The sequence below is a fragment of the Cyprinus carpio genome, chromosome A15 (genome assembly GCF_018340385.1).
Source record: "Cyprinus carpio isolate SPL01 chromosome A15, ASM1834038v1, whole genome shotgun sequence".
NCBI lineage: Eukaryota > Metazoa > Chordata > Actinopteri > Cypriniformes > Cyprinidae > Cyprinus > Cyprinus carpio.
This window is the reverse complement of record NC_056586.1, coordinates 19875472-19903258: the sequence shown is the minus strand read 5'-3', so window position 1 is coordinate 19903258 and position 27787 is coordinate 19875472. Positions and strand designations below refer to the sequence as shown.

The window sequence follows — 27787 nt, the reverse complement described above, 5'->3', positions numbered from 1 at the left end:
CTGTCAGTCTTCAAGCTTTCAACTGAGCACAAACAAGCTGAGTTGAATTCATTTGATCACACACACGGGTGTTTCTTCAACTGTGGATGCTTGTGTAAACTAGTCACTAGTCCATTAACAGTATATATCAATTTTGTCATTTATGTATTTTTTTCTCTGAAAATAATTTACATTTTCTCCACACCTCAAATTATGTTTTGCATTTAATAGCAGTAGCAAAATGACATTAAAAAAAAACCCTGTAAAAATTATCTTAAGACTAATTTCATAGGTAACATTTATATATATATTATAAATGAACAAAATCAAATATTTTCACAATATTAGCACATTTTCAAATTTTTTTTTAATTTTAATTTTATTAAAAGGATGATTGAATATAATGTGCATTCAATTAAATATTACAAATTCAATATTAAATAATTAACAGAATTATTTGTTTCTCTCAAAAATGTGTGTGAAAACAATCTGTTTAATGTTTTTAATATATATATAATTTTATTAAAAGGATGATTGAATATAATGTGCATTCAATTAAATATTACAAATTAAATATTAAATAATTAACAGAATTATTTGTTTCTCTCAAAAATGTGTGTGAAAACAATCTGTTAAATGTTTTTTATTTTTTTATATATATATATATATATATATATATATATATATATATATATATATATATATATATATATATATATCTATATATATATATATATATAAAGGGCATATGAAAGTGGCTAGAACAAAGCATGGTGATGGTAGAAAGCTACAGTGGATCAAAACAGTCCACAAAAAGGGTTTTATTCTTTGCTTATGCACTAAGTAAGCTGCCACATATTCAGTTAGACAAATATATACATGACACTCACGCATTGGTCAGATGTGCTTAGGTACTGGGTGAGGTGACTCATTACCAGTTTACATGTGTTTTGGTGAGGCATGGATGCTTCTTTGACGTCTATAGACTCATTTGACGTAGACACATAGAGTGAATAGTGTTTTAAAAAACCCAGTGTCCCAAATGTTTGACCATAATGTTGTAATCACGTTCCGCTTGACCGCATACTTGTTTATACATTTGCTGCCGTTAACACTATACGCATTGTGTGGTCGTAATCTAACCCCCAAATGAACAATAGGCAGAAGGTAATCTGAGCTGGATTTATGTCTGTTTTGGCATGACACACGGTATTACTAGCCAGATGGAGCGTATACACATTTTGAACACGTCTGCACGTCCCTGTCCTCATCACGTCTCTTTTCATGCATTCGAGCCACATTACAACATCTAAATATTTAGCTCTTGTTCGAGGACATTACTTTTAGATCAGGATGTGGGATAGTAATGTACAACTGATGATAAAAGCTTTCGGAAATTGAACTCAGGCTTAAAAACTATTCATAAAACTCATTTTATGTCATGTTATGACAAGATTATCATAAGACTTTTTCCATAGGATGTCTATGTTGGTGCCAATCTTGCTTCAACCACTGGAAAAAAAAACAGCTAGTCAACACAATCCATAAAGAGTATACTAGAGTATATATAAAGTATGGCAGCCAACAGTTTTAAAAAGTAATTTTTGAAATAATAATTGAAGACCAAATCAGCATATTAGTATGATATTTGAAGGATCATGTGACGTTGAAGACTGGGGTAATAACGCTGAAAATTCAGCTTTGCTTCACAGGAAAAAAAATAATTCTAAAATATATTAAAATAGAAAACAGTTATTTTAAATGATAATAATCTATCACAATATTTGAGTTTTTTTTTACTATATTGCAGCCTTGATGAACATAAGAAACATCTTTCAAAAACATACTGATGTTTTCTTTTGAAAATGTAAATATATAGTTAGTCTTTATTTATACCTACATATTTGGTCCACCGATACCTGACTGATTTTGATATAAGGTTTTTCCATTGTCTTATCAGATGTTTTATGACACATCCAGGGCAGAGGTTTCCACAGAGTTTAGTTTAGTACAGAAGCTGGTTTCCTCTTACAAGGAAGCAATTGGAATCACCAGTTGAAAAAAAGCATGTGTCTGAGTTCCAAGAGGTGTCTGTCAAACTTGCGTCCTCTCGGGGGCGTCTGACTCAGCCGCTGGAACTTTGTATCTGTGCCATGAATTATCTCCAGGTGTTTTCCAATGAGAGCATCAGGCTTTACAGTAATAGATTGTAGTCTTGTATCACGGCTGTTTTCAGTCACTCACAGCCCCGTCTGGCTGATTCATAATGCATGCTGTGTTTTTGTAGGATGGTTGGTATAGAGTTTCACTTGAGAATTGCTGTTCCTGGTTTTAATGTTGTAATTGTCTGAAGCCTTTTCAATATTTAACATACTAAATACTGTTTTAACATTTGTAAAAAATGTTTTACAACTATGATTCGGTCCAAAACCATTGTTAAAGTAAAAACTCAATCAGACAACAAAGATGTTCTTTTGAGTTTAGTGGAATGTTTGCTGGCATTTTGTTGGCGACAGTCTTTTGTCTTCTTTCTTTATTCTTTGATTGCACTGCAGAAACTACAGCCCACAAAGGTCTTCCCATAAGGCTTTGGGTCACATTGCTGATGTATGTAATATTCGGTGGGCAGCAGACACTTAGCTGACACTAGAGAATGTTGCATGCCATATCTCCCCCAGTGAATCACTTTTAATGATCGCCTCCTTGTGATGTCACATTCTCCTACGGCTTCCCATCATGCTGAGGGGCGTTGCAGGAATTTGGATAATTTTGGTTTCCCCCAGTCCATCCCTCCCCTCCTGTTTTCCAGCAACAATCCAAAAGTTTCCAAAAGGAGGTTTTCAAAACGATGCCATAGAATAACTATTTTTGGTTTACCCAAAATAACCTTTCAGTCAACAGTTCTTAAAAGAACCATTTTTATTTTTTTTTTGCTTGGTATGACGAATATTAAAAAAAAAAAAAAAATCTGAAGAACCTTTCCAATATAAAGAACATTGAAAGGTTCCAAAAATGTATAGATGCTTATAAAAAAAAAACTTTATTTTTAAGAGTGCTTGCTTGTACAGGAAGATTTTACCAACAACAAAGTCGCCCCCCAAGCTATAAAACTCAAAGTTAAGGGAGGTGAAACATCCTGTAGTCTTTACTAGATGAACTAGATTGTAGGTTTGGGAGACCGATGGGATCAGTGGGGGGTTGATTACATCATAAGATGGAAAGAAAATAAAATCCCACATTGCCAGTGTCCTGCCACTTGGATGGTGGCCGAAAGGGCATTGCCAAGAGAGAAAGAGTGAGTTGTGATGGTTTAAGTGGAAGAGTGAAGAAAGCACGAGGAACGGAGGGGGTAGATGCTGGAAGGGGGCTCGGACTTGAGAACCAATGAGAGTTGGAATAAATCAAAGAGAGAGGGAGTGAAAAATAAAGGGGAGGGAATAGGAAGTGAGAGAGAGAGAAAAACACAAAAGCTGAGGAGAAAGAAGCAGAAGAGGGGAGAGTTAGGAGAGTGCAGAAAAGATGGTTTGGGGAGAAGAAATTCTGGTTTAAATGTTTTAGGATTGTTTATTTTTTTTCAGGATGAAAGTCTCTCGTAAGTAAATCTGTGACTTTTTCGTGTTTCATTGATCTGTTTTTCCACTCTTTTGTAATTTTTACAGTGCAATAAGCCTAATGGATTGATTTATTGCTCATGCCTGTGTAAACTGCATTACTCTAATTCACAGAATCCACACATCTGTGAAGCTAAACATTGTGACAGATTTTTCAAGGTTAAATAAAACTAAAATTCTTGGAGTATGTTTTGTAAGAAAATGCCATTTTAATTAAATTTAAATTAAAAAATGTTATGCCATTTCTTGGAGACAATTTTCACTCATAATAATAATTACAAATAATTGCCATTTTTTTGTTCATTGGATTAAGTTCCTAATGGGACTTGTGACAGCTTGCCAAAGTGCCAGCGTGTGCCATGGCTGCTCCTTTTACGTAAGGTTATTCAACGAGGAAAGGAAGGTGTCTGTGTTTCTCACATATTTAGCGGCACTCTGCTTTTAGCATTGTGTTTGTGCCGTGCTGTGTTACGAAGTTATTGTTGTGGCAGTCATTGAACACTGCACCCAGTTTGATCACATTTAAAAGCGAGAGTTTCTCCTGTTGGCAGCGAGCCAGTAGCTGAGCTCTTTATCCTTCCGATTCCATGAGAAAGGATAATGACGGAAAAAAGCTTTTGGGATAGTGTTGCGGAATGCTGTGCGATGTGGAATTCCCAGCTTGGGGTTTCGGCTGCAGCTGTTTGATGTTGATAAAGATGCCGCTACACTTTCAGTGTTTCTGTACAGCACAGGACGTACAGTTGCCCTCAGAATGGATGCTTAGTCACAAAGGAGGTTCCCTCAACTCCTGTTGAATCAGGTGAATGGCACTCAGCTTTCAATTACAGGCACTAAGTTGACTGCCACATAGTGTTGTTGTGTAAATATGATTTGTTTCATTGGTCAAGATGAACAATTTTGAGATTTGTTTTAAATAGATGCTTATTTGTCTATTAAAAAGCATTTTTGACATCTTTTATGCTCTTTCGAGTGAGTTTATAAGTTGAATTTTTATAATTTATAATAGTTTTACATATAATTTTAATTAATGTTTAACACAAGAAATGCCTTTTAACGTTTACTTAAGTTGGTATCTACAAAGCAGTTACAGGTTGGTTTGATTATTATGTCTGTTAAATAGCGATTGCACTGCAGAGTTTAGGTCCATCTTGTTATTTTTGAAAGTAGTTTTTGTAATGGACCAAGTTGCAAGTTTCCCTGTATAATTTAACATTTGCCAAGAGATTGTTTCTTTCATTTTAGACAAAATGAACACAATAAAAGAAATATGAAATATACCAAATGATTCAGAATCAAATCAGATTGAATCAGAGAACTGAATCAAATGGACAGCTTGAGAATCAGATTAAAATTTAATTGATGAAGTATATATATATATATATATATATATATATATATATATATATATATACCATTAAAAAGTTTATTATTTTTTTATTATTATTTGTTAAATTATTGTTTTTACTATTAGTGACATGGTGCATTAAATGTGTTAAATGTGACATTTACAGACATTTAGAATCTTAGAAAAGATTTATTTCAAATAAATGCTGTTCTTTAGAACATACTATTCATTAAAGAATCCTGAAAAAATGATCAGTTACCACATAAGTAAAGGAGCACAGCTGTTTTCAACATTGCCAATAATAATAAAAAAAAAGTTTGCTCATCAAATCATCATGTCAAGTGATAAAGTGACACTGAAGACTGGAGTAATGACTGCTGAAAATTCAGCTTCACAGGAATAAATTACATTTAAAAATATATTTAAATATAAAACTTCTGCTGAAAATTCAGCTTCACAGGAACCAGTAAACAGTGTTTGTGTTACATATTTAGGGAGGAACTTTATAAAATAGCTTCATACAAAAAAAAAAAAAAAAAAAATGCCCCAATCAACCAATGTTTGTATTTTGTAGTTAGTTGTATTATGGCCTTTTAAACCTGAAGGGCATTTTATCGGCTGATATTTGCCAGTATGTTTGCTTGTAATATGTGTATGTTTACTCCTGTAAGATGAAGCCCTCAGAGGTTCCTTCTATAGTTGTGCTGAGTAGCTATAGGCTGAGAGTTTCGAGGCTCATTAAGAACAATCTTATATCAATTGACATCTAAACCATTTAATCCTTCTCACAAGAGCTGCTGAAGTGAACAAACCATATTGTTCGTTGAAGGAGGTGACACAAAAGAGTAGTAATCTTAGTTGGGTGTAGGCTGTGCAGGAATTCTCACCACAGTTATCAATACGATGAATGGAAACCCAGGTGATTCGCTCTCTGACGCAGCTACACTGCTCCGCATGCTTGGAGGGCGGGAGACCCTTTGGGGCGTGATTTGGATCGTCAATTAGTTTGGAGTGAGATTCAGGCTCTATTGAGATTTGAGCTGTGGTGCTATATTATTGTATTTACTTGCGCTGAATAGGTGATGGAGTCACCGTATTGCTAAATAAGGTGAGAATGATTCAAATGGTTGTTAAAGATATTTGTTTAGGATTCATAAAAAGGTACTATATTGTTGTTAAGATGCATTGATTTTTGTTGATAAATTAACTGAACAGGATCTACCTACACTAGATTTTGTCAGTTGGTCTGTCTGCATTTGTTTAAACTTGCTGATTTTTGTCTTTCTTCCTCCCTTGGCTTCTTTCTCATCTTATAGGGGAATTTTTGGCTTGATCGCTGGGGATTGTAAGCCAATATTTTCTGTAAAGTTGTTTTGGAGTGTTTTTTATTGTGAAAAGTGCTAAACAAGTACATTGTAATTAAACTGAATGTGACTTATTATTAGATGGTATTAAAATGTAGCAGGCTACATTTGTAGATGTCTTTCATTGTGATTTGTTGACAATGAACTTGAGGAACTCGATAGCTGGTTGAAATGCGATGCAATCTTAAACAATGGAAAGTATGTGCTTATGGTCTTTTATTGTTTTGTAAATATCAGATTTAGCTGTTTCAAGTCCAAACACTGACTTAAATTACTCTCTTTGGCAGACGGTATTACATAAGTTTAGTGAGAGCTGCTCTTGATTTTTTCGTAGCTGTTCAGATAGTGTCAACTTTGACTCAGATTTCTTCCTTTAAAATAAATACAAATAACACAAATTAGATAATTATTGACACATACAGTAAGAGTATTAAAAAACAAATGTGGATTGAATAGCTCATTTAATGTGAAGTTCAAAGACTTTGATGAGAGATGTTTGCGTTCATATTCAAATCTTTCACTTTTTATTGCAGACTGTTTAATCTGAGCAGAGTTTTGAGACCTTACTGAGATCTTTTGAGGAAACATGAGATTATTGAGGTGCTTTTCTTAGTAGACAAGGAAACTTTTGCAAAAATCTCCATTTTCTTTATCTTTATGTCATTGCTGATATCTACAAGTTTTTTTTTTGTGAGTTTCTGCATGTTTTTATATCTTCATGTGACCTTTTTGGTCAACTCTAAACCAGTTGTTTTGTTCAGCGGCCCCACAAATCAATATATTTATGAATGTTCCATGCTCTCAGGCAGATGATATTAATCATGCAGTTTCCTAGCATTATTCCAGAGCTGATCACTAAAAGCTTCAGACATTCTTGCACATTGTTAACGTCAGCTGACGTCTGCTGGGATGTGTCACGTAAAAGTCTTTGGTTATATGAACAGGATTCTGTTGCCAAAATGTAACTGATCTCTTAATCCTGAAGATCTTGAGCTGTCCTCAGTTTTATCACGTAGGATTATGAGCAGACTTTACAGGCTCACAGGACTGTGTGATTATCTTGTAACCTAGCTGGTTCCTGACCTACAAGAATAACCTTGTTCATGCAGTGGCAGGAAAAGAAACATAATTAAATCACACAGAACTGATTATGTTATGTAATACCTCCTCACTCTTTCTCTTTCTCTCTCTCTCTCTGTCCCTCCCGTTCTTCCTGTCCAAGAGCACACAAGTGCTTCTAAAAATAGTTTTGAAGATAACTGTCTATGAAACAATATGCGAGTTGTACACTGTGTCCTTACTAGGATGCAGCAAGTTTCCAAAGTCAAAGATTTTGTGTTTCACACTGCAGTTGCAAAAATTATTTTCTAATAAGTTTTATTGTTTTGTCTTACTGTAAAGTTATGTTAACATAAAATTAATTCACTTGAGAAGCAAATTTGCTCAAAATATTAGACACACATTAAACATAATTATAACAAATACTACTGAGTTAAAAAAAAAAACTAAGTAAAATAAATAGTATTCTATGAAAATAATATGCTGCATATTATAATAATATGTACAATGTACAAATGTACAAATAGATCATTTAAACCTGGAAATAAAACATTGGGTGGATTTTTTATTGCTTTTTAACAGCAAGAAATCCTATCATTTTAAGCAATTAGTTAATTGGAATCAAACACAAGTTGATTTTCCCTATCTTGAGAGTATATTAAATACTGAAATACACGGATATTGTGGATATATTTATTTTACACAAAAAAAAAAAAAAAATCTATGTGAATATGAAGTGCATTGGTTTTTGTTTTAGAGAGACATTTAAGAAAGATGCCTTACTTTGTCATTATGTGGTCATTATGATCTCAAAGTTCAAAACGACCCATGAAATCGGGCCCTCTAATTTTGTTTCTTCTTTGTCTTCATAAATATATATATATATATATATATATATATATATATATATATATATATAGAACAGATAGATGTGTTTTATGATTCTGACAAGTACAAACATGTTGTGTGTTGCAGAAATCGAGGCAAAGGAAGCTTGTGACTGGCTACGAGCGGCTGGATTCCCCCAGTACGCCCAGCTCTTTGAAGGTAACACTTCACTACACCAGAACATAAACCTAACAAGTGTTATCACACCCAACTGTAAAGCCATACAGTAGTTTAAAACTGTTTCGAGGAAGGCTGGGACTCAGATTTTGAAACAATCATATGATAACAGCCAGCTCACAAAGTCAGACTGATTTAGGGCAAACACAATCTTTAAATGTGGGATATTGTTTCCGGTTTTGTTCGAGACAGACTTGTGTTAATGGGCACTTTAATGTCTACCAGACCTTATGATGTTAAACTGGTTTTAGCCCATTCAATTGCCCTGTGGTGTGATGTGCAACTCTTTCATGCCACCTCAAAAACATCTCATTAACTTAGACGTTCATACCCCCTACATCTGAAATTTTTATCTGAAATGGGTCATCTGTAAAACTGGTTGTAGTTAGGATGTACTGCTTGAACATACTCGAGTATGACATCTTCAAAGAGAGACAGAGGTCATGGGAATAACCTTGCCCCAAAAACACTGCCATTTTCACTTGCCTTTGGCAAACTCTTCTGTTCTTGGAGTGTTAGTCTTTGGATGAAATTGTGAGAACACTGTATTTTTCTTTTCCTTTTTTTTTTAAACGTCCTCTAGGAAATATAGGTATTTTTAATTTCCTATCCAGTAATAAGTACATTTCCACATCTGAATATCATATCACATCATGTCATGTCATGTCATATCATATCATATCATGAAAAAAACAAATTATTTAAACCTGAAAAAAAAACTTTTTTGTAGTGAAACAGACAATAATTTTAAACAAATTAATTTTTTTAACAAATATTTGACATTTTCATATCCATATTTTTGCCAATAATTGAATTTGAAGCTTATTATATAAGAAAAATGGCATCATGTTATACAACCCATTCTTTGTTCAATTATAATTTTAAAACAGGGTAACTGGATCCAGACCCTGCTGTAGCTGACATTCCACTGGTACAGTTAAATGTTTCATCATATTTTTTTTGCTTTTGTGGAACGACACAGAAGTAGAAACACAGTTTCAGATAGAGGCACAGTGTTTGCAGTGGTTGTCATCTCATTGCAGACACGGCATCGATGTGCAGAACAGAATCTTCCCATAATGTATCTCTTCATAAGTGTTGTTTTGGAATTTCCAGCAGTTTAAAACCAGAACACTGTGCCTCTATCTGAAACTGTGTTTCTACTTCTGTGTCGTTCCACAAAAGCAAAAAAATATGATGAAACATTTAATTGTACCAGTGGAATGTCAGCTTCAGCAGGGTCTGGATCCAGTCACCCTGTTACATAAGTTGGACACCATACTCAGTGGAAGACGTAATGGCTTCTCAAAGCCAAGCTCAGTTTTTGGGGGGGCAAACCCTGTCTCACTTTGTTAGCATCTGGAAGTCTAAAACAAGTTAGCTACTCTCTTCGCCTTGGCTATTGCTCTGGAAAGAATGTGTTGTCAGGGGTTTTTTAAGTGTGTGGGCGCCTGGATTCCTCTGTGTTCACTGTGAACATGCAAGATTGGCCTATTAATGAATCAGAGGGAAATCATTACGGTCCCTAAAAGACATCTGTTTTTTCCAGTGTTTGTCTATAATGAACTTGATTGTTGATATGGGATATGCCTGTGTTTCTTTACAGATTCTCAATTTCCAATTGACATCTCTCCTGTGAAGAAAGACCATGATTTCTTGGACAAAGACCTTGTGGAACCTCTATGTCGGTAAGGACTGTGGCCTGTTTGGTGTTTTCTGTGCTTTCTAAACAAATCAGTCCATAATTGTAGCCAAATCTTTGTAGAATCTAACGAACACCTGAAAAGCAGTGTCTAATCAGGAAGAAAACGAACTCGATGAGAACATTCTGTACTGCGGAAATATAATGAATGTAATTTACAAACTTTATTGAGTCAGTTGTTGCTTTTATCATGACATTATTTACTTTTGCCTTAGATAAAGTCTGACATGAGAGAAACTACACCAGACTTGAGCTTAATAGGTGCAATACACAATGACAGCAATAAAAAATAAGAAATAAATGGACTTTTAGGACTTGTTCTCATTACTAAGGACAATTTTATGATTATTAACTAATCATCGATTGCAGGATTTCATTGAGATCTACAACCACTATTTAAAACATTTATTTTGCAGTGGTTGAGGATTGTAACTCTTCACAGACATTGTAATGATGAATCAATAGTTTTTACATTGTCATCAATAAAGAAAATAGGTCCCAAAAGTAATTTTTTCTTTCTTTTTATTACTGTCATTGTGCATTGCATCGATTAAGCTCTAATCTGGTGTAGTTTCTCTCATGTCAATCTTTTTGTAATTCAGAAGTAAATAATGTCAAGATTAAAGCAACAACTAACTCAATAAAGTTTATAAAATACACTCATTATGTTTTCCCAGAAATAAAGTACAGAATGTTCTCAATGAGTTAGCTTTTCCTCGTTTAGACACCGAATTTGAATTCCCAAATTAAGATGAAAAGAGCCCTCCAGTGACTTTTGGTTGTCTTGGTGACTGCCCTGGTAGGAGAGCATTGGGGGCAAAGTGGGGCGTACTCAAGCCGGTCTACTGTGACTCTAAACAACCCTTAAGCAACTCATCGAAATTCCAAACCTGTTTACTGTTGTGTGGGAGACAATGTCCGACATTCCCACCTCTCCTCCTGACTTCTCACTTTTCTACAGCCCCCGGAGGGGAACAACTCAGTAAACAATTCTAGCATGATATGCCCAGTAAGAGCACGGAGGAGTTTGTTAGTTGTGGATGTTTGCAAGCACCAGTGACAATGCTCACGTCTTTAACCTTTCTTTGACACTTTGCTATCTACAGTTTGCTGATGAAGACAAATTACAAATCAAGCAGCATTTAATAAAAGAACGGTCAGAAAGTCATTGAAGTACTATTATAACTTTTGTAATCTTTTGTAATGTAGAGTTCTCATGATACCAAAAATTCAGTGGTTAATACCAATACCAGTGAAATTCCTAATACAAATTTTACCACAATAAAAACTAATATGCTAATGATGACACTTCTTAAAAAAGATAAATATTAAAATAAATATTAATGCAATCAATAAAAACAAAGTTAAAAACTATAATGATGTCTTAAATTACTGTAACCAGTATTGTCAGATTTTCTTTAGCGGATTGTTTAAACTTTATGTTCTCCATTGCATACTGCCTGTTCTCTACATTATGTCTTGACTTTGTTTTATATCTGAAGTCTTTGCTGTTATGGCACACACACACACACACACACACACACACACACACACACACACACACACACAGACCACTGAACAATATAAAGAGTCATAAAATGTCATGATTATTACATCACAAACATCAGCTTGGTTTCCATGCATGCTTGCGGCACGCAATGTGTTGTCGTCTTTTCCACATTATTTTTTATTTCCCTTCACAGCATTAACAGCTTTTAATAAATCTTCCTCCAACGCTTTCAGATCAGGAAGGGATGTTGTTATTCCTTTTATTTTTTATTGGAAATATTGATATGTTGCAGTGTTGCTTCGAGACCTTTATTGTGAACAGTTGTAACTGAAACTAGTGCCCTGTGATTCAAACAGACTAGTTCAAGGAGAAGCTTGAGCCCAAGACTTTGTCAAAAGCTCAGAAAGCTGCTTTACTTTCATCCCAAAATCATTTTCATATTTGATGGACCACGCAAGTGACTGAAAGAAAAAGACCTATTTTTAGGAGGTTTTGGGAATGGCTTCAAAGAATTCAGGCTCTTAGGACTTTTGTAGGGTTTTGTGAATTTGAGGGGAAAAACAGGCCTCTTAGACCTGGAGGAGTGACTATGTGGCAGCTGGAATCAACACCACATTAGCTTCTCTTGAGGGCCATTGAAAACCATGACAACTGCAGCTAGCAAGCTTTCGCCAATTAAAAGCAAGCGACCACGAGAGAGAGAGTAGGACATTGGCCAATTATTGTGCTTAATTAGGTTTGCTGCTCACCAGAGCTGAGTGTTGGATAGCAGGGTCATAGATCTTATAGCTTGATTATGTTAGAAATGCTCACAGAAGGCTGTGCTGATATTGTGTCCACATCCCCACTGTATATGCCATGCAAAAGAAAGCCAGTCGGAAGGAAAGGATTTTAAATTATTATCTATTTTCTAACCCCACTCAGGCGACTGAATACATTAAACAAGTGTGCCTCTATGAAACTTGACGTGAACCTTCCCAAGAAAAAAGTAAGTAATACATTATTTCTACTTAACCTTATGGTAATGTACATTGTTCTTGCAATTTAATGTTATAGCAGTTTTGCTGTTAGAATCAGGATGGTTTTCATGCCTATAAAGAAGCTATATAGTGACTAGCGCCAAATGCCACATGTACTATCTCTATAAAAATCCATACAACAATTTATTATCACAGTAAACTTGATATATGAGAATGCCACTAGCATTATCTTTGTGTGAACTGATATAACGGTTTTCTCTCTTAAAGCATACTATCTCTTTTTGTATAACCTAAAGATATTGAATAGAAACTGTGTTATATCACACTGGTTATGTAATCATTTAACAGTGGAAGGAATGTGCCCTTTGAAAACATGAAAAACCCGTTTGAGTGAATCTACACTGTTACCTCTGGGGGTTCTGGATTGTGGGGAAGGAAAAAGGAAAACAGAGACAGTGAAAGAGAGTTTTCTCAAAAGGATTGGCATGGTTTTCAAGTCTTGTGCTGAATTGCTAATGTAGCAAATGATATGGCAGTAAAAAGAAAGACATATTTACCCATTTCCTTGTTAACCTGCAGAGTGAAGATTCAGATGAAGATGACCTCTTTGCCATCAGTGACAAATGGACCTTTGAATGGAGCAGTCGCCGCTGGTCCAGGCTCCAAGACATCGATTGCCTGTTGAGGGGCGTGGAGAACAAGAACCCAGGGGAGAACTCTGCCCTGCGGACAACGGCCAGCAGCGAGAGCATTCTGACAGACTTGAGCGAGCCGGAGATCTCTTCCCTCCACAGCGAGAGCAGCGGTGGCAGTGGTGGTGTTCGTGTGCATAGCGCTGAAGACTCGGACAGCTCGCACCACACCTGCTCGGACTCTCCAGCCATGCCTGACCACACATCACTAGGTGGGACTTGTCTTTCTTCAGAACTTTCGAGCTACGGTTCGCTGCCTGTAAAGCATGGCAAGCGAGGACGGACACAAGCTAAGGAGTTCTTACGGCGCATGGAAGCTTTTCAGTTACGTGGAGCAAAGGGCGGTGGAGGGAACAGGAGTCTTGTTATAAGTGCCCCAGTTCTCCAACAAGAACCCCAGGCTGTGAAAACGCTCCGTTGTGTGGAGATCATCAATGGAGACATGCGTCTTGCAGAGCCACCTTCCGGCATGGGGTCGCCCTCCCAGTCAAGCAGCGAAGGGAGCAGCAGCCAGTCCAGTGGGAGTGCTGTCAGTACACCAAATATGAAGGAACGCAACGTCCACCGGGCTGATCACAAGCGCAGTGGGATGTACCTGGAGGACTTGGATGTGTTTTCCAGTCTCATCCAGGGTAAGCGTGTGGCTGAGCAGAACCGACGCAATGAGTTCCACTCCTACGAGGATCTGGTGGTGCATATTCCTAAAGATCATAAGCCTGGAACCTTTCCCAAAGCTCTGTCCATCGAGAGTCTTTCACCCTCAATGTCAACCTCCATAAACTGGCACTCAGCAAGCATGGACTCTGATGTTCAGCATACTCCTAGCTTTAAAGAACCTCGATCAGTCACACAGTGCTGCACCCGAGGCAGTCGGATCAGCCTTTACGACAATGTACCCAGCTCACACCTCTATGCCAGCACTGGTGACCTCATAGACTTGGAAAAGGAAGACCTTTTCCCACATTTGGATGATATTCTGCAGCATGTTAATGGGCTGCAACAGATCGTGGACCACTGGTCAAAGAATGTATTGCCTAATAGTGAAAACACGGGGAAGGAACGAGTTGATCTTGTTGGCGAAAGACAAGGCGACCTGCAATCATCCAGCCAGATCACGTTGGATTTTGAGGGACATTCAGTGCATGAGGGTCAGGCAACCCCCAATGATGTAGACAGGGATGGGGTGTCACTTAATAAAACAAAATCCACAGGAATGAGGGAAAGGAGAGACTCAGGGGTCGGGGCTTCACTTACCAGACCAAGACGGTAAGATTCTGAGCTAACAATGCTATGCTATATGTGTTGCATTGAGAACTTTAAGTTGGGATAGGATCGGTCGACTGTTTAAAACCACATGAATGCATGTACACCAAAACCTTTATGTAATAGTTTAAAATGCTATTTTAGGTGGTTGTCACCTCAAAGTCAGCCATTCATTTGCCCCAGATTTGAATCCCTAACATTGTTCCCTGCTCTTTGTTTAGCTTGCGATGGCCTAGCTTCCAGATTTCCAACCGCCTCAGCCATTCGGTCGCCTCTCTCCAGATCACCAGCCAATCTGCGGCCCAGCTTAGCCTGCTACAGAAATTTTCCTTGCTCCGTCTCACTGCCATTATGGAGAAATACTCCATGTCCAATAAACATGGCTGGACCTGGTAAGAATCTGTTGGAAAAAAATGATCAGATCCTATTAGATTTATGTTACTGTTTTACTGCAGCTTAAAGCTTCCTTCTCTAGTGGTCATTGTGATTAGCACAAGATAGCAGTAAATCCTAATTCATGCGCCCTCTACTGGTCACTAATCATTAATGCACCCTGCTATTGATAAAACTGTGACGAAAACTTCAGTTCATTCAGAGTATTTTTGTTTATTGTTTGTTTTACCTTTATTACTTGTAGGCCTGTTGATGACTTTACTCCCAAAGCATAAAATATAAAAGATGCCCCAGGGAAAAAGAAGCTTATATGGTATAAAAACTCCACACATACATATATATATATTTTGTATCTCTCAGGTCTGTGCCAAAGTTTATGAAGAGGATGAAGGTTCCAGACTATAAGGATAAGAATGTGTTTGGGGTTCCACTGATTGTGCATGTGCAACGCTTCGGTCAACCTTTACCTCTCAGTGTCCAGCAGGCTTTGCGCTACCTCAGGAGCCAATGCCTTGATCAGGTTAGTCAGGGTCATCAAATCAACAATATAACCGTTTGAAAATCTAATGGCAACCTGAAAACAGTATTGTAATATTTTATAAAAAAGAAATAATAATAATAATGTAAAAAAATTTAAATAATACTGAAGCCATCTTTTTTTTTTTTTTTTTTTTTTTTTTTTTTTACAATTTTTAAAGGGCTAAACAATTAATCTTAAATGCAAATGTACATAATCCTGTATGTGCACATTATATTATATTTCCTTATAAGTCAGTTTAAGTTCTTTACAGTTCTAATGTACAATTTCTTGTTTTCAACATCCTAAAAAATCCTAGAAAATTCACAATTTAAAATTGTCTTACGTTTTCTAGGTGGGTCTTTTTCGTAAGTCAGGAGTGAGGTCTCGTATCCAAGCTCTCAGACAGATGAATGAGAATTCTCCAGACGGTGTCAACTATGAAGACCAGTCTGCGTATGATGTGGCCGACATGGTCAAACAGTTCTTCAGGGATCTGCCTGAGCCACTTCTGACCAGCAAACTGGGTGAAACCTTCCTCCACATTTACCAGTGTAAGAAACACTTCCCAACTCTAACCCCTCTCCTACAGCCAGGAAGAGAAAAACAGATTTTCTTTAGTCACCTGATCCCTGTTTCCTCTTTAGATGTGCCCAAAGAGCAGCGCTTGCAGGCTGTGCAGGCGGCCATCATGCTGATGTCAGATGAAAACAGAGAAGTACTGCAAACACTGCTCTGCTTCCTGAGTGATGTCACATCCTCAGTGCAAGAGAATCAGATGACACCTAAGAACATTGCAGTGTGTCTGGCACCCTCGCTTTTTCATCTCAACATCTCGAAGAAGGACAATCTTGCACCAAGGTAGATAACATATCTACTATTGATCTACTGTAGTATATAATGTATAAATTTCATCCATCATTATATTTTCAAATAAATATCAGATAAAATTTCTAAATAATTCATATGGAATAACATGAACTACTTGAATTTATTATTTTAGTAATATTACATTTCATTGTTTAAAATAAAATTATTATAATATATATATATATATAATTTATAAAATTACTTAAATTATTGAAATTAATTTTAATGAAAAGTTTATTGTCATCTTAACTAAATCATTTTCTTATCTGTCTACAGAGCTATGCAGATGCAGAAAAAGTATGCTACAGGGAGGCCAGATCAAAAGGACCTGAATGAAAACCAGGCTGCAACTCAGGGCCTGGTACACATGATCACAGAGTGTAACCGCTTGTTTGAGGTGAGACACACACGCATCTGTACTTTACTCACAATGCACTCACATTTTTATTTTTTTTGTCCCTAATGCAGACCACAAATTGTTTTATTTTCCCTCAGATTCCTCATGGAATGGTGACACAATCACGAAACTCCTACGTGGAGGCCGAGCTTCAGGCTCCCACGATTGAGGAGCTCTGCAAGCAGCAACATCAAGAGGAAGAGGGGGAAGATGAAGGCTCTTGGCCTGCTTTCATGGAGGCCAGGCTACAGGATCTCCTCAAAGAATCACGGGAAAAGGCCAAAGGTTGGGTGTCCTGTCAGAGCACCGAAGACACAGAGCTGTCCTATAAGAAGGTATGAATGAAAAAATTCATATTTTTCACAACACAACAAAAACATTAAGTAAAATCTTGATAATACTGCTAATATACTAAGTAATAATAATATACTAAGTGAGGTTCTTTGGTTTAACTCCAGGTGGGTGATGGGAACCCTCTGCGGCGTTGGCGGGTCTCAGTGGAGGTAGAAGCGCCGCCGTCTGTGGTTCTAAACCGTGTTCTTCGAGAACGCCAGCTGTGGGACGTGGATCTGATGGATTGGAATGTGTGTAAAGTCATGGACAGGCAAACAGAAGTGTTCCAGTATGTCCTCAACTGTATGCCTCCTCATCCCAGCAGAGACTTTGTAGTGCTCAGGTGGGTCTGTCTGTTCACTGAGGGAATGACGTGGTCCTTTCTGTTGTTGTTTTTTAAACGATATACAGATTTATGGAGCACTGGTTAAATGAATGAGATAAAAGGGTCCCACAGTCATATAAAACCTGGGAATTTTGGTGAATTTTGGTAGTTCCAGAATTGGGAAAGCCATGTAAATTAGTTAACAAAAAATATATATTACATTTTTGTAATATGTGTAGCGAATACTAACAACATTATGTTGTATCATTTCATATATCTCACAGAAATATCCTTACATAGCAAAATAAATTACTGGAAACTTATAGAAAATGAATTAGTTTAATAGAGTAGTAACCCTAAAAAAAATTATAAATTAATCAGTAATACGATGGGTGGATAAATTTCCAGCATAGATGTCAGCGATATTTTATAAAGTTCCACTGATGTTTGTGCTCAGGTCGTGGAGGACGGACCTGCCGCGCGGCACGTGTTCTCTGGTGTCCGTGTCTATTGAGCATGAGGACTGTCTGCCTAAAGGGGGCATCAGAGGTATAGTGATGGAATCCAATTACTTACTGGAGCCCTGTGGCTCTGGCAAGTCCAGACTCACCCACATCTGCAGAGTGGACCTGAAGTGAGTAAATATAGCTGACTGACCCACTCATACACACAAATAGAATTCTCAGACTGTAACCGCATTGTTCACAGAAATCCATACACGTCAGTGTGGTCATGTCCTGCACTTTTTTTTTTTCAGGGGGAGAACCCCGGACTGGTATAACAAAGCATTTGGACACCTTCGTGCCGCTGAAGCTGCTCGTATTCGCAATTCCTTCCAGCCAATCCACACAGAGGGTCCAGAAACAAAAATCTGAGCCGTTATCATTCTGGAAACAGAAATCTCAGTTCTGTGACTCTATAAACCCTGAGAAATTTCTGCCCTTTTGCACAGTGGGCAGAGTTGCCTGGTCTGGGTAATAAACCCAAATGGGAATGTTCGTCAACTTACCAATGTACCTTTAGCTTGTCCATTTTTAATATTATCTTATTATAACTATTGTTATTTGTATTGTAATTAATTATTTTATTCTTTTATATGATCTTATACAATGTATAGGTCACCTAAGCTCTTAAGTGCTTCTGGGAAGCATATATTTTATTTAATTAAAAAAGAAATCTATATTTGCACATGCATGCACTGCATGTCCATTTATGTGTTTGTTTGTATTTGTGTGCATCTACACACAGATCTTGTATAGACTATACAGTATATATATTTAAATTCTCATGTAGTACAAATATTATGTATACATGTGTCTGATATCTCCTTTTGCACAGATATCAGTTTAATTCATATGGTACAAAAAGTTACTCTGTTTGTCCATGAATGGGTGTAATAATGTGGAATTTTTACTTGCTTGTTTTAAAGGATTGACAAAATGACTTGGGTTTGATTTCTCAGACCTGCTTTTATAGTACTGGGTTACATTAATGACAAAAAGACAATGATTTTTAATTAAACTATGTAAATTAATTAATATTAAATTGTTTGCTGTCTGTTTGATGATTAATTTATTCCTATCACCTACATAATTACTGATATATCTGTTTTTCATAACAATAATACAATAACTATAATCAAAATCATACACTACCTGGTCAAAAGTTTGTAGTCAGTAAGATTTATTATTATTATAATTATGTTTTATTATTTTAAAGAAACTTAATACCTTCAAGGATGCATTAAATTGCTCAAAAGTGGCAATAAAGACATTCATAAATATTGTAATAAACACTATTTTGAAAATACCATTTTAAATGCTGTTCTTCTGAGCTTTCTATTAATCAATTCATGAAGAAATTGTTTCCACAAAAATATTTAGCAACACAACTGATTTTAATCAATAATAATAAGAAAAGTTTCCTGAGCACCAAATCAGCACATTAGAATGATTTCTGAAGGATCATGTGACACTTAATGACAACATAATATACATTTTTCAAAAGCATTAAAAAGTGGTAGTGTAACTCAATGACAATAAAATAAAGAGTGCTTATTTATTTATTTATTTATTTATTTTTTCTCTCCCTACCAGCATTTGCTTAATAAACCTGCAGTACTGAAACTGGTGAAGCACTTCTGTTATTCACTAGATGTCAGTGTTTATCTATAAAAAACTTTTCCTTCCTCTCAATGACTGCCAGTTTGATTGCTAAATATATAAAAAAGCTTCAAATGCTGTTCAGTTTCTACAGATAGCTTGTTTACTGTGCTTTGATATTTAAATGCTTTAACGCAGAATTTGTTTTGATGTTAAAATTAGTGACAACAAAGCCACAAACAAACAAACAAACAAATATAATTTTTTAATGCATGTTTAAATAATAATTTAGTGCATTGATTAAAACATATGAACAACATTTTGTTGCTGTAAACCAATGTACATGGATTTCTAAACATCTGACAGCATTACAGATGGACGCGGATAACTATATCACACGTTTACCCTCTTCAGAGATAAAACCTCATGGTGTGGTTTTCTGCTGACCACAGAATAAATCTATAAGATGCCTCTGTTATTAGAGAAAAGCAGGACACAGATGCGAAGAAGACATGACAGTAAATATTTAGCTAGATAACTTTAGGCCTAAATATTTTTTGATAATGACCATATAGTAAATCTAAAATCTATCTATCTATCTATCTATCTATCTATCTATCTATCTATCTATCTATCTATCTATCTATCTATCTATCTATCTATCTATCTATCTATCTATCTATCTATCGTCCACAGACGCTGGCATCAGTTATGAGTATGAGCAGATTTATATAGCATTGCCATAATGATAAATGTAAATGATTTTAAAATAAATTTTAGTAATTATGAAATATTTTAAACTACTTTTCTTTTTTCCTTATTTATTTATTGATTTATTTATGGTAGCCTAACAATTTTTTAAGTAGTCTAGGAGAGACATGAAAGTACTTCAGTTACACTGATGAGCAGATTGATACAGCATCAAAGACCGGAGTTTTAGCAATTATTAGATATTTACAACTTTATATCAGTTGTGTGCGGTGGTGTTCTGAAATAAGGAGCCAGAGTCTAAGTTATTTATGTATTCATTTATTTATTTATTTTATTTAACACATATCGTGCGCACTGTTTCCTCAAAACGAGATAGTAGCTAAGTCTAGTAGTTAAGCTGTCTATCTGTCTGTCTAGGCTATATCTATCTAGAAAAAAAAAATCTATGCCTATTCTAGATGAGATAACTGTCTCATGTTGACTGCTGCGCCGTCTAAAAATCTGCTTCCTTCTAGCTTCCCATATTTACCTGTTTGATCGGTAGGGATCCATATCTATCCTTCGAGCCATGGAGGCGCAGACAGGACGCACACTGCAGCCTACGGTAGTCTACTGCACATAGAGGGCGTTTTCCCAGCATGAGAAACATTTCATCGGTACACCCAGCTGGGTAATGCAAACCCACATACTACATCACTGAACAACACAAATCAGAGAGCGAAGCAAGAGCTCAGGTACAGTGCGCGGAGCATCTGTAGTCCTGTAGTATATACTGTGAATCTGCCACATGCGTTTGGACTCTTACTGCACAGCCGGTGGATATTAATTAAATCACTATCGGAGATTTGTTTCCCCTTAAAGTGGCTGTAGATATCTCATCGAACTTGATTTGACTAAAACACATCCTGTTCTTGATGATACAGTGCTGTTTTTAAACACCGCGGCTGATAAGATATGGCGAGCGTTCAGCCGGTGGCCACGCCGGGCGACAGAGCACCTCCTCCCGGCCACAGGCAGCACGGAGCCGCCGCTGCCGCTGCCGCGGGCTCCGGTTCCGGTGACATGATGATGATGATGTCTTGCTCCGGATCGATGGTGCTGCCGGCCGGGGTGTTAAACCCCTCGGTTCCGATTCGGAATATCAAGACGAAATTCGCAGTCCTCATCGGTCTCATTCAAGTCGGCGAGGTCAGCAATAGAGATATAGTGGAAACAGTGTTGAATCTGGTAAGTGGCACTTCTTGTGGCTGGGTTTCAAAACCCACTGACCTCACAGCTAGACAGCATTTTTGGGGCGCTTTGAATGATCCAGTGGATTCTAGAGAGGCAGTTCTTTTGGTTTTGATGAACACTGCATGAACCCCATGAGTGAATGATGTTGTGATATTATATCACAGGTTGTGAATATTAGGCTGTATGTGCTTATGTGCTCATTACAGTCATGTGTCTGTCATGCTTATTAACAGCAACCAAACAGGTGTCTTTCTGTAGTTAATATGCAACCTGTGCAACAGTCCTACACTGAAAAAAATAATTATGTATAAACCTCCTTAGAATCAAGACAAACTGACTAAACTGTTAGACTTTTGTTAAAAACAATCTGGTTGTGGTGGAAAACAAACAAACAAACAAACAAACAATTGTTTTAAGGATGTTCACATATTTTTCTAGACATCTACTGTGTAGATAAACAACATAATTATTTATGTGTTTATTTTTAATTTTTTTCTAGTGTAGCTATTTGAAATTGATTAATCAAAATGATAAAGTTTAATGTGTTAAAAAAGACATGTGACTAACTTTGTAAACAAAATATTTATGGGTAAGATTTAAATGTATAATTTGTCCCACTTTATTCAAAATGACAATATTTAGAGGAGCATCCAGGCCTAAAAATGTCCTTCTTTCTCTCACTTCTTTATTAGTACATGCCATCCCAGAATATAACTTTTTTTTGTTCTCAGTGTTAAAGTCATAATCAACATTATTTCCATTAAAAATTATATATGCTATGTATGGAGCATCTGGGAAATAAATAGGCTTATATATATTCATATATCACAGCATACAATGTTAGTCTGAAAGCACTATGCATTTAAGATGCAGTGGCAATGAAAGTTTGTCCTTGTGTGTCAGTGCAAGTGTTTTGTGACATTTTTCTTGTTGTGTTGCACACTGACAATCGTTTGATTTGATTATGTTTAGTCTTTGACTGTAAAAACAGGCATGCTTGTTTAGCTAATGCACTTTAGTCTTACGTTAATAGTGTATTTGCTGAGAATGTGTTAAAATATGCTTTCGTGGAACACACAAGTCCTGAACCAAGGTGTTTGGTCAAACATTACTTATTCTTTAACTCTGGTATTGCGAATGTTTTGTACTTGTGATTCTTAATAACCTGAGTAATGAGATGTCAGACAAACAGCACTGACCTAATCGTATTATGATATTTAGCCTCTTAGGTGGGATTTTTCAGTCAACTTGATTGATTTGACAAATACCGATGTTTTTAGTTTGATGTTCTGACCTGAGGAATATGAATTAAGAAACCAGAGGCTCATCCAGCATAGAAAAACTCAGGATCAGGTGGTTCTTTTGTGACTGTTGTCTGTCTCGCACAACAGCAGTGCACGGTGAGTCAAGGAGGCGATGCTGACAGCATTTAGACAACAGGTCTGTTCCTGAGCTCACAGGTGCTGCTGTTTATGGCACACCAGGGTGCATTTCTGATTTGACAGCCACCGTTTGCTAAGGGTTCTTCAGCCACCATTTACAACATGTATTTTCATAAACAGTGTTTATCAGTCAGAGAGAGTACCTTTTTTGTGTTTTATCAAGTACTTGCATGTTGGGTTGTTGCAAGAACAAAATGTCAAAGGTCAATACCAAAATCAGTGACAATTTAATTATTCTTGAAAACACTGCAAAAACTAATATGTAGACACTTGTGATTTTATGCATTAATATAAATACAAAATGGAATATAGCAAAACATTTCTTAAACAAAATATGCATTTTGTGCTACAAACAGATCCTTTTGTCCATTAAATTAGGCACCTCCTGAAAGAGATACAGTATAAACTCAGAACTCAGAAAAAAAGTCAGAATTGTGAGTTGTTTGCAAGATATGAACATGGAATTGCTAGAAATCAGGTCAAAACTGTGAGATCTTAACTTAAAATGGCAAGATGTAAACTTGGAATTCTGAGGAAGTATTCAGAATTGCTAGATGAAGCAATTAACTCAGAATAGCTGGAAATAATGTCAGAACTGTGTTGTAAACTCACAATTTTGTGAAGAAAAGTCAGAATTGTGAGATGTTAACTCAAAATTGCAAGAGAAACATGGAATTGCTAGAAATCAAGGCAGACTTTTGTGTTAACTCATGATTCTGAGAGAATTGTCAGATTTGTAAGATGTTAACTCAAAATTGCGAGATATAAACCTGAAATTCAGAGAACAATGTCAGAATTGCAAGATGAAAACTCAAAATTGATGTATTTTAACTCAAAATAGCTAGAAATAAAGTCAAAGTGTGTTATGCACTTGCAGTTTTGAGAGAAAAAAAAGTCAAATTGTGAGATATAAACTTGGAATTGTGAGAATGAAAGTCATAATTGTGAGATAAAGAGTAGCAATAACATTTTTAATTTTGTTTTTACTTGGAAACAGGCATCCATACATAGAACTGGCTGCATTTAAACTGCTAGGTGTAATGATTCAATATTTCTGATTTTCTTTTGGACTGATTAGTTTTTACATTAATACATCGCCAAGACAAAAGGGATGCTTCATTATGTGACCAAAGGTTAAGAAGCTTTAAACATTTTCTGCAACACACTCTAAGCCTTGCTACCAAGTCTTTTTTTATTGTAGTGTCAATTTGATGCCAAAGTACGTTTGACTGTTAAATCAGCATAATGAAAAGCTGACTAAATGTCTTGGTCCTCGGTTTTATCCAAGTTCATGATATATTCAACCCCTTTCTCATTGTGTTAGAAATGTCACCTGAGCAATCCAGGGGCCCATCTCTCCGGTGTGGCAAATATATGAACCTTGATATTTGCAGTCTCATTGTTCCTACTCCAGAGATTAATTACGGGCTGTTCTGTCACAGCCGGGAGCGATGACATCAGACCGGGCAGACGAGACATGTTGCAGCCCTCGGCATGTCAGGGCAAAGACATCGTCCTGTTACTCTGAGGGACTTTCGATACTCTCGATACAACCCTGACGTCTCTTGAGTAACTGTGAAGTGAGAAGAACAGCTCACGAGGCAAATCTCACCTTTCACAACTCATTCACAACTCAAAATGTGACTGTCAAAGCGAGACATTTTTGAGAAGTACACATAACTCAAATTTTGTACCATGATTCATAGTTACAGTCATCCTATCATTGTGTTAACACTGGTCTCAGAAACACGGTGTATGAGAAGAACAGCAGTGTGGTTGCTTTGATGTCTCGTTTAAGAATTGATCGCTGGAGTCTCTAGTGTGGAATGATTTGGAGATGTGTAATGGAATTGATCCCGCTAGATTTACTTTGGTCGTTTTGACCGAGGCAACAAACTCACTCGACTTTATCGTATCATTAAATCTGATCCAAAAGAATCAAATGGTGGGAAGTTACACCTTGTTTGTCAAATTGTACTTTCAGCACACTTTAAATCTTGTGTACACGATTTGTAGAGACTCTGACAAAGCAATTCTGTTACTCCGGAAGTGCGATGTGTCAAGGAGATCTCTGAGTTGGACAGGATGATGTGTTCGAGCAGGAACAGGAATAGGGCCATCAGTCTTCCAGGTAGGACACCTAGGAAGAGCTTGCAAGCCGGACTCGATCTAACAGAACTAGGCACCTGATGTTAAATTCAAACCCAATATCAATTCCACCCCCTCCCCCCTTATTTTCTCTCTCCAAGGATGCTGCTATTTGTTACACTTGAGCTGTTTGAGTTAAAACTCAGACCTGTGTGTGGTGAAACAGTGACTAGTAGGAAACAGAGAGCATTAACAATTTAGAAGCTCTGTCAAGGATTTGAACAAACTGCAAAAGAGACTCTTTTCAAAGCTGGATCTAAAAATGCTTTTTGTATAATTCTGCAAACCAAGCCAGTAGGATTCTATATTTTTATTAAATAAAAAAGCCTAGATTTTTTTTTTCATTTATCTGATCTTCTCCTTTGAGTGTAGTTTTCAAAGTATGGTTTATAAATTATAAATCCACATATTTAAAGAAAACAACTTCAAGTTTATAGTATATACATTATATTGGTTATACTAATATATATATATATATCTATATATTCTTATATATATATATATATATATATATATATATATAGAATTTTTATTTTTGTTTTTACTTTAAAAAGAGAGATGAGAGATGCCCATGCAAAACACACTGGCATGATGTGTTGTGGGTGTTCCCGGGGTTTTGCTACGTGTTCGTTGTGGTGTTCTGAGTTGTTTTTAGCATTTAGCAATCATTGTTATTTTATTATTATTTATATACTATTAATATTTTAAATTAGCTTTTATTGATATATTTTCAGTTTACATTAAGTTATTTTGTAATTTTGTCATGTGCTTGTCATTTTTATTATTATTTGTTAAAATATTTCTAATTAACTTAATTTTATTTCAGTTTTATTTTTAGTAATTTTAGTATTTCAATTCCATTTCCAGTTAGTTGTCAAAGCAACATTTCTAATTTTAATTTTTTTTTCTTCATTTCATCTTTATTTCCATTAACAAAAAAATATTTTTAGTTAGTTTTCGTTAACAGTAACCACCCTAGGTGATATGTTGTTGAAACAGTGATCTGAAAAAAATTCTGTCATGATTCAGTCACACTAATGTCATTCCAGAAGCTATTTTCATCTATGGATTGAAAGTCAAACAACAGTGGACCCCACTGACTTTCATTGTATGGACAAAACACAAAGACATTCTCCATTCTGTTTACATTGATAATTGCGCCGTGCTTATGCATAGATGGTACTGTACTGACTATCCAATGTACAAACAGTAAATGGCTGATGAAAAATAGGAACATTGGGTTCCTTAAATGCATTGTGTCCAGTGTAATCTTTGTTTTTTGTAAGGAAAAAGAGTTGAACAATAAATGGAGCAGAAAGACAAATGAGTACAGAGCATTGTCTGCTTCCAGAAGGCCTTGTTTGTCTCTTAGAGATGGATGCTATATTCAGTTTCTTTGATGTGTAGATTATATTTCTGCTTTATTATGAATTGGTTCTTCCTGTGTATTCAGCAAAAGCATTATAAACAATTTCCACCTCTCCTAGAATACCTCAGAAATTTTTGCATTGCTACTTTAATTTGCTACTAAATTTAAATACAATATTTTATCGGGGAAGGCTCATGGATGGAAACGGATGGTTTTTGTATCTAGAAACATCTAGATTACATTATCTCCTACCCAGGGGCAGGAGAGAGAGTCGCTGTATAACTGAACTGTGGTTAGTGGCCGCTCTGGGGGTCCATAGTACATGGTCTTGCCTTGAAAGGTTATTTGGATAACATGCTCAGAAACACTTTGAAGTGAAAGCTCATGAAATCTTCAAATGAACTTGGGATTTGGCCAATAGAATCGCTCTGAAGTTTTCATAGGGATAGTGAACAGGGAACATAGAGAATGTGTTCATTAGAGATAAAGGGATAGTTCAGCCAAAAATATAAATTGTCATTATTTACTCACCCTCATGTCATTCCAAACTCACATGCTGTTATTTTTTATCTGTGAAACACAAAAGCAGTCTTCATACAGTATTCTTCCATTCAGCAGCAATTTATTGTCATTTTATACTTCAAATCATTCGTAAGAGTGAATGATTCAACTCAGTGTGCAGCTCTCAAATAAAAAAATGGCTCATTTAGCACAGGTTTGACGTGGTGACAAGAACCCATGAACTCCAATTTTAGTCTTTTCCTCCCACAAAGCTGTATGGCTTCAGGTGATTTGAAATATACCACATACGTACAGTATGTAATTGACTATTTAATGTTGCTTCACTCAAAAATTACAATTCTGTCATTTTTACTCACGCAAGAATGACATCCCATACCTGTATGTCTGTATGATTCTGTGGAACGCAAAAGAAGATATTTTGAAGAATGTCAGTAATCAAACAATTTTGGTGACCAGTGACTTCTATTGTGTGAACAAAACAGCATAGACATTTCTCAGAATATCTTCTGTCATGTTCTCCTGCCGCAGAAATATGAAAGTCATACTGGTTTGGAAGGACATGAGGGTGAGCAAATCATGACAGAATTGTAATTTTTGGGTGAACAACGCCTTTAAATGATTGTGGAACGTTGTTGATAAGGCAGTTTTTTTTTTTTTTTTTTTTTAAATGATGATCAATAATGGTCTCTGAGGTTAATGTTACTGCTTCTAATTCCCTTCAACAGTCTGATTCCTATACAAAGATTTTCAGAGGCCTAATCGACAACAAATATCCGTCATTTCCGCAGAAGTGAACACGGGAACCTTCAGCTTTAGAGACAGATCTTCCATGTTCTCAGTCGTGTGCTACAA

The 27787-nt window shown here is 36.2% G+C and overlaps 1 protein-coding gene and 1 pseudogene across 8 annotated transcripts in view; both read left to right on the top strand.

The window, feature by feature from the left end:
* Nucleotides 1-18953, top strand: part of LOC109104380 (stAR-related lipid transfer protein 13-like) — an 88481-nt gene extending 69528 nt beyond the window's left edge. For 7 of the 8 annotated variants that reach the window (XM_042771418.1, XM_042771417.1, XM_042771419.1 and 4 more), the window contains 13 exons: nt 8337-8408; nt 10033-10114; nt 12563-12626; nt 13198-14576; nt 14795-14965; nt 15327-15486; nt 15839-16037; nt 16131-16344; nt 16630-16750; nt 16849-17085; nt 17209-17426; nt 17866-18042; nt 18166-18953. In XM_042771418.1, coding sequence (XP_042627352.1) covers nt 8337-8408; nt 10033-10114; nt 12563-12626; nt 13198-14576; nt 14795-14965; nt 15327-15486; nt 15839-16037; nt 16131-16344; nt 16630-16750; nt 16849-17085; nt 17209-17426; nt 17866-18042; nt 18166-18283 — 3212 coding nt within the window. In that variant the 3' untranslated portion in view covers nt 18284-18953. Of the gene's footprint in view, nt 1-3427; nt 3572-8336; nt 8409-10032; nt 10115-12562; nt 12627-13197; nt 14577-14794; nt 14966-15326; nt 15487-15838; nt 16038-16130; nt 16345-16629; nt 16751-16848; nt 17086-17208; nt 17427-17865; nt 18043-18165 lie in introns of those variants that run through there. The other variant, XM_042771423.1, reaches the window with a different exon arrangement.
* A 1451-nt stretch (nt 18954-20404) lies between these two features.
* Nucleotides 20405-27787, top strand: part of LOC109104379 — a 248414-nt pseudogene continuing 241031 nt past the window's right edge.